Here is an 8,685-nt window from a genome sequence, read left to right on the forward strand (position 1 = left end):
CGTGCACCACAACGAAAAGTAGGCCCTGCTCGCTGCAACTAGAGAAAGCCCACATGCAGCAACAAAGACACAATGCGGCCAAAAATCAACTAATTAATTAATTTTTTTTTAAAGGAAAGGATATATGCACCCCAATGTTCACTGCAGCAATGTTTACAATAGCCAAGACATGGAAGCAACCTAAATGTCCATCAACAGAGGAATGGATAAAGAAGGTGTGTTAGATATATACAATGGAATAATATTCAGCCATTAAAATGAATGAAATAATGCCATTTTCAGCAACACAGATGGACCTGGAGATTATCATACTAAGTGAAGCAAGTCAGACAGAGAAAGATAAATATATGATATCAGCTTATAAGCAAAACCTAAAAAAAAAAAAGATACAAATGAACTTATTTACATAACAGAAACAGACTCACAGATTAAGAGAATAAACTTATGGTTAACAGGAAGGAAGGGTGGGGGGTAGGGACAGATCGGGAGTTTGGGATTGACGTGTATACACTGCTATTAAAATAGATAACCAACAAGGACCTACTGTATAGCACAGGGAACTCTGCTCAATACTCTGTAATAACCTAAATGGGAAAAGAATTTGAAAAAGAATAGATACATGTTTATGTATAACTGAATTACTTTGCTGTACACCTGAAACTAACACAACATTATTAATCAACTATACCCCAATATAAAATAAAAATTTAAAAATTTAAATTAAAAAAAACTCACCAGTAAACTTCGACTTGACAGTACAAGCCTAGGAACCACCTCCAATCACAATCCCCAGATTTGTTCCCATCAGTCCCCAAACTCAGACTCGCCTAACCTGAACAAGGCAATCTTCCATTTTTCTCTTTTGAAACAGCTATCTGGAATTCATGGAACAAAACCCAAATTATCTAAGATTCCTTTTAATTATTTACCATTTATTAAATGCACAATCACCATTAAAGAAAAAACTTATGATAACACTTTAAAGTACAAATAATACATTTTATTTCATCCCTGAAAACAAAAATGTCAACATCTAATGAGAGACTGAACAATTATTCCAAACTTTACCTGAAAATGGTATATAAATAATTTCTTCACATAAAGGTAGGGTACAGGGAAGAGTCTGGAAAGATACCTTTCATGAAATATTTTCTCATACTTAACTTTAATAAAACATTATAATTATTGCTACTATGTCTGGTAGCACATTGTAATGATGAACAATACAATATCCAAAACCAAAATAAATTCAATACAGTCTAAATCTAGAAGCTAGCTGCACTTAAGCAGTTGTTATAGAGAATAAATACTATGAAACATAGGGCACCATATGGCAATTAAATTTGCTACAAGGTAAATTTAAATAAAGGTGTACTTTGCTCTATAGTAGAATTACCCAAGATTAAGATTTCTTGTGCTATATAGAATAGCTGTTTTCCTGAAAAGATAGTCCATCTTCATAATTTAAATTACATTTTAAACATTCTTAATTATTTTAAGTGCTCATTATATAAAATGAATATCTAATGTATCTATTATACAAATCCAAAATTTCATAAAGCAGGATACTACGTACTATAATGTTACCATTTTCCAAGCAGTTTAATGCAACACAAATACTTTTATTATATACATCTGGCTAAAGTCCTTAAGAGTCCCAGTCTCACAAATATCTCAGTTTCTTTCGCCCTTGCCAATATAAGCAAAAATTACCGGAATATTGAAATAATGTGCTTTCTTGACAACATAATCAAAGGGTTACACTTTAAACATTCATGTATATGAAAATCATGAATTAATACTTATTTTTAATCTCATCATAAATATCTTTTATTCTTCAGAACATAAGTATATAAGAAAATGTTACATATGAGATTAGAAATTACTATTTTAATGTTATTTAATTGTCCCAATGTTTAGAATAGGTTATGAACAGTGGCTACTACCCATTTCAAGATTATACTCTTATAAATGTAATTTTTAAAAATATACAATAATTGACCTCCAGTTATTCTGAAGGGATAGTGCAAATGAAGACATTCTTTGGGTCATGATTTCAAAACATTATTTTCAACATTGTACTTCCTTTCTCTCTGCTCATAATCTGAATAACAAAATATAGTAAGTACTGGAAGTAAGCACATTTTCTAATAGTATTAGTCAAACAGTCACATCTACTGATAACAAATGACAGAATGATTCAGTAACAATATTCTTCACTTGTCTGAGAAACATGTCATATATTTAAATAAATATTTTATAGAAATGAATCCATGTCTTTCAGTGTTTTTGTTTCAACTTGATCTCAAACACAAAGATTTATACAAAGATCACCTACCTGCTTACTACATCAACCAGGTTACCAAGTTCCCTTTAAGGATATAATACAGCGTTGAAGAGTTGTGCCTGAAAGCAAATAACTTTTAAAATTTATATACAGAATTAGAGTTCCATGAATCCAGCATACTCCTTGAAAATGCATAGAGGTTTTATTGTAAAGTATTACTCTATGCTAGCCAGCGATATAAAAGCTTTTCTGCCATAGGATATAATCCACGGTGAACGTAGCAGCACAAGCTGATCTTCAACTGCTATCTAATGCTGCCTGATACATTTATCCTTTTATTTGTCGTCACAGGCACCAGATTCCCACTAGTACCATTGGTAGTGTTGGTTGCTGAGCCGTTTACAACAATATAGTCGACTTTGTTCTCCAGCTTTACCAAACGTTGTAAAATGTCATCCAAAAGGACAGCAATTGTTCTTTTTAAATCAGCTAGGGGGAAGAAAATGAGAATGAACCATATTAAAGACTGATAGAGCACTTAATATTTGTGTTTTCATAGTTTGAGGGGAAAAGTGAACAATTATCAACTCATCCGAAAGGAAATATACTAGAGGGAAAGCACTCATACCACACGTAGAAAAAGCCTAACTATTTTAATGAATAGCATCACATACAGAGCTTCCTAACGGAATTTCAGAGTTATAACTGTGGGGAAACTTACTTTTCTAGTGCAATAAAACAGATGTAAAGGCTGGTTTGAAATGTTAGTCTCTCTGTAAGGAACCCATTTACTTTGAGTTTCTTAGTCTGAAAAGACAACTGTGGACTAGGCAGGTAAGGTAAAAAGCTAGCTGAGCTAACTAAGAAATTCAAGGAAATGTAGAAACAAGAAACCTGGAACCTCCACAGGCTGAAGTTTAGGAGCAGCCTAGGATCCAGAGCAGATGCCAGGAACCCAATCAGTGCAGTACAGATACTAGTTCTGCCTAGAAAATGATGGGGAAGACTATATCTTCTAATCTCTCTGGGAGGTTAAGGGTTTTAGTAGAATTTACCTGGAAAGAATGACATTTTGACCCTTTGCTTCCCTAGAATCCTCTTTTCTCAGGTTTCCCAATGGCACCTAACACATATTATGTATTCAGTCAGTGGCAACTAATATTGTTATTTTTCGTTGGTCCTGGACCAAAAAAGGCAGCTCAAACCCTAATCTGTGATCAGGGGAAAAATAATTTAACAACAACTCATAAAGTTGCTGATGGTTCTGTTACTAAGCTATCACGAAAAGCAGAAGAAACAACAGATAAATTGGACTTCATCAAAATTTAAAACTTTTGGACATCAAAAGATATTATCTAGAAAGTGAAAAGACAATCTAGAGAATGGAAGAAAATATTTGCAAATCATATATCTGACAAGGGCTTAGTATCAAGAACATATAAAGAACTCCTAAACCCAACAACAAAAAGATAAACCACTCAATTTTTAAAATCATCAAAGGACTTGAATAAACATTTCTCCAAAAAAGATACGCAAATGAACAGTAAGCACATGAAAAGATACCCAACATCACAATGAAATACCACTTTAAGTCTACTAGGATGGCTATAATCAAAGAAAGGGAAAATAAGCATTGGCAAAAATGTGAAGACACTGGGACGCTCATACACTGCTGGCAGGAGTATAGAATGGCACAGCCACCACAGAAAACAGTTCGGCAGTTTCTCAAAAAGCTAAACATAAAATGACCATGTGACCCAGTAATTCCACTCCTAGGTATCTAACCCAAAAAGTGAAAGCAGAGACTCAAAGAGATACTTGTACACCAATGTTTATTTCAGAATTATTCACAATAGCCAAAAAGTGGAAACAACCTAAGTGTCCATCAGTAGATCAAAAAATCAACAAAATGTGGTATTAACATACAGGGAATATTATTTAGCCATAAAAAGGAATGACGTTCTGATACGTAATACAAAATGGATGAACCTTGAAGACATTATGCAAAGTGAAATAAGCCAGACAAAAAAAGGACAAATACTGTATGATTCCACTTATTTGGACTACCTACAATAGAAAAATACGTAGAGACAGAAGGTAGATTAGAGGTTACCAAAGACCAGGGGAAGGGGGGAATGGCAAGTTACTGCTTAATGGTAAAGTTACAGAGTTTCTTGTGAGGGGTGATGCAAGTTTTAGGTAGTAGTGATGGCTGTACAACATTGAATATAATTAATGCCACTGGACTGTACACCTAAAAATGGTTAAGATGGCAGGGCTTCCCTGGTGGTGCAGTGGTTAAGAATCCAACTGACAATGCAGGGGACACAGGTTCGAGCCCTGGTCTGGGAAGATCCCACATGCCGTGGAGCAACTAAGCCTGTGCGCCACAGCTACTGAGCCTGCACTATATAGCCTGCGAGCCACAACTACTGAAGCCAGCAACCTAGAGCCTGTGCTCTGCAACAAGAGAAGCCACCGCAATGAGAAGCCCATGCACCACAACGAAGAGTAGCCCCTGCTCACTGCAAGGAGAGAAAGTCTGCGTGCAGCAACGAAGACCCAACGCAGCCAAAAATAAACAAATAAAATATTTTTTTTAAATGGTTAAGATGGCAAATTTTATGTTACATACATTTTACCATAATTTTCTTAAAGTGAAAAAAGGAAAACAGATTTCAGAAAGGAGTAGTGAGAGTAGTGGTAGCAGTGATTGTAAAAAGTGATTAGAAATAAATCAACAAAAAAATCAATGTAATATAAAGTGAGGGGAAAAACTATTTGGAGAAAGTCTAGTGATGGAGGAAATCAAGCAGTGTCTCTTTTGGCCTCATTCATCATGAACACTTAAATATTCTAGTTTAGTGGGTATGCACAAGAAAAAAAGTATAAGAAAAATTCTTTGATAAGAAGTATTTAGGGATAAAATGTCATGATATGTACCCCCTAAAAGCATATATATTTGCATAGAGAAGGAAAGATAAAAATATAGAAAAATTTTTAGTAAATGATGAATCTAGAGGAAAGATATATGATGTTTACCACATAATTTTCCCTAACTTTCTGTAGACTGAGAATTTTCAAAATAAAAGATTAGGGAGGGCTTCCCTGGTGGCGCAGTGGTTGAGAGTCCGCCTGCCGATGCACGGGACACAGGTTCGTGCCCCGGTCCGGGAAGATCCCACATGCCGCGGAGCGGCCTGGCCCGTGAGCCATGGCCGCTGAGCCTGCGCGTCCAGAGCCTGTGCTCCGCAATGGAAGAGACCACAACAGTGAGAGGCCGGTGTACCGCAAAAAAAAAAAAAAAAAAAAGATTAGGGAGAGGGGGCATTTCTTTATTAAGACCTTTCAACCAAGAGTTATAATAGTATTTGGTAAGTTAAAATATATATATTTTAAAGAATCTTCCAGCAACAAGATTAAAAGATAACTGCTGAGTCTGTTTTTCCCTGGCAGCCACCTCATATACAATATTTGAAGAAGTAGGCAACCTAGGCCAGAGAAGGCTACATAGAACAGACTGGGGTGGGAAGCTTACCATCATATTAACATAAAATGAAGCTAAAGCCCTCAGAGGTTTGACACCAAGCTGAAGTGCGACATGAATTATAAAGGTACAGCCTACTCACTGATTAGTTATAGTTAGGAATAGCAATTGAAGGAAAAGTTGGGGTTCTTTAAAATCAAATACAAATTTATTGTAATGTATATGTATTTTATATATATATGTGTGTCTGTATACATATACATATATATGTATATGTGCACATCAGGGGTTTTTTTTCCCATATATTATTTAATATTTTCATTAGTAATAAGGATTAAATGATACGTAAGGCTTAGCTCAATGTGTGGTGCACAAGGTCTCAACAAACCTTACTTGTTATTAGTTATTGTAATATTCAGTATACATGTCTATTTTTTTTCCCGTATAAAATAGACTGAAAAAGTAAACATTTTAGGGGCTTCCCTGGTGGCGCAGTGGTTAAGAATCCGCCTGCCAATGCAAGGGAAACGGGTATGAGCTCTGGGCTAGGAAGATCCCACATGCCGCAGAGCAACTAAGCCTGTGCGCCACAATTACTGAGCCTGCGTGCCACAATTACTAAAGCCCACGTGCCTAGAGTCCGTGCTCCGCAACGAGAAGCCACTGCAATGAGAAGCCTGTGCACTGCAACAAAGAGTAGCCCCCACTCGCTGCCCTAGAGAAAGCCCATGCGCAGCAATGAAGACCCCACTCAGCCAAAAATAAAATAAATAAAATAAAATTTATTTTTAAAAAAGTAAACATTATTAGCAGGTAGGAAAACTAGAATTCAGACCCCAGTCTTTTGCTTCCAAGGCCCCAAATTCAGGGTTTTCCACTACAGTGCAGATGCAAAAAGAATATATATATATGTATGTATGTATATATATATACATATATATATATTTACCTCTATGGTGTCTAATGATGAGTAGATATACTGTATCTCATGTTTTTTTTTAACATTTTCAATTTCTTTAATTTTGGAAAATTTCAAACATACACAAGCAGAGAAAGAATAGTATAATGAGTACTCATGGACCTAATTCTCATCACTTGCCTTTCACAATGAACAATATTTTGCTATTCTTGGTTCATCTCTCCTCTTCCACCTTTTTTCTCCAAAAGTATTTTAGGTCAAATCCCAGACATCATGTCATTTCACTGTAAATTCTTCAGAATGCACCTTTAACTTTTAAAGAACTTAACCATTGTGCTATTATCATGCTTAACAAAATTTATAGTAATTTCTTAATTTAAGTAGTTTAACACCTGTTCCATATCCAGATTTTCCTGATTGTCTGAAAATTGTCTTCTTACAGTTGATTTGCTTGAATCAGAATTCAAATGAAATCTACACATTGCATTTGACTATTGCTTCTTTAGAGGAAATGTATATATATCTTCAGCCTACCCCAACAATTTTTTCCTTTTATGTTATTACTTTCTACATGCATACACTTTTTTTTTCCACACACACAGTCAGGTTTTTTTTTTACAAATAATTTGGGTTATAACAGTGACAAAGGCCACTACGTTTCCAATCTAAATTCCATGTAGCATATATCTGAGCTTCCTGCTTATATTTTATTACGACGCTGCAGAATAGTGGTGTCCACAGCCTTTGATAAATGCTTACACCAATTCTCTTTGGAAAAATTCATTTTATTTTAAACATAATTTGTAAGTTAAGTAATCAGTTTTCCATCAAAAAAGTACTCAAAGGAAAAGTTGGGTTTAATCAGAAAAAACTATATATTACTTTAACAGTGTTCTAAATTATCACATATCCTCCTTTCAAATTTTCTAAAATCAGTTGTTTTGTTCTTTTCTTTTGTAGTACGCGGGCCTCTCACTGTTGTGGCCTCTCCCGTTATGGAGCACAGGCTCCGGACGCGCAGGCTCAGCGACCATGGCTCATGGGCCCAGCCGCTCCGCGGCATGTGAGATCTTCCCGGACCGGGGCATGAACCCGTGTCCCCTGCATCGGCAGGCGGACTCTCAACCACTGCGCCACCAGGGAAGCCCTAAAATCAATAGTTTTAATAAAGTATTTTAAAAGACTAAGAAATCTAAATTACCTTATTCGATGATATAAAATCAGTTAGTTGAAAAACCACAATGATCCCTTTGAACATAGCAAAACTCACCCTTTCTCTAGATTCACATTACAATTTTCTGTTTACATTTCATGTGACTATATAGTTATGGGAATTATACATTTACACTCTATGGGAGTCCACAGTACTTCCCCACAAAGCCCTATCACTGAAAGTGCTAGCAATAAGAATCCTACCACGGGACCCGGTTCAGAACCCCTAAAAACAACCTGGAATTGGAGACCATACCATAACCTTTTACTCAGCTCATCCAGCTTGATGCTTTATCACATAGTAGACAGTCAACAAATGCTGGAAATGAACATTTGCTGAATGTCTGATTCATGCTTGGTAGGTGGTATCATGGTTGAGATTAACATGAAGAACCAGACTTAGGAAATAAAACCCTTTAAGGTTGTTCTGCTCCTGCTTTAAGTTTCCCTACTCTGGGAGAAGAAATCAAATTGTTTAAGGGAAAAAAAACAGGCTAATACAAAGGCACATAAGAACACACATACTATCAAAATAGCACCTAGCCCAATTATTCCACAGTATACAAAAATCAAAAGGACGATATAATGGAATCTAAAAAATAAAACAAACGAATGAATATAACAAAACAAAACAAAAAAGGTTACAATGCTATTAAATATACTAAAGATATTGGATATAAAAAGATTCTTGCTACAATAAACATAATCAAGAGATTGTGAGGCACAGCAGGAAGCCACTATCATCCCAAGCCTAAGGAACAGAGGGAAAAATCAGTAATG

General features: G+C 35.6%; 1 protein-coding gene across 1 annotated transcript in view; it reads right to left on the minus strand.

Moving 5' to 3' along the window:
- Positions 1-978: 978 nt before the first annotated feature.
- CCDC126 (coiled-coil domain containing 126) overlaps positions 979-8,685 on the minus strand; it is a 53,788-nt gene continuing 46,081 nt past the window's right edge. The window contains exon 3 of the mRNA XM_065884228.1: positions 979-2,776. Within this exon, the coding sequence (XP_065740300.1) occupies positions 2,592-2,776 (185 nt within the window). The 3' untranslated portion in view covers positions 979-2,591. The remainder of the gene's footprint in view (positions 2,777-8,685) is intronic.

Source organism: Phocoena phocoena, chromosome 9 (genome assembly GCF_963924675.1).
Source record: "Phocoena phocoena chromosome 9, mPhoPho1.1, whole genome shotgun sequence".
NCBI lineage: Eukaryota > Metazoa > Chordata > Mammalia > Artiodactyla > Phocoenidae > Phocoena > Phocoena phocoena.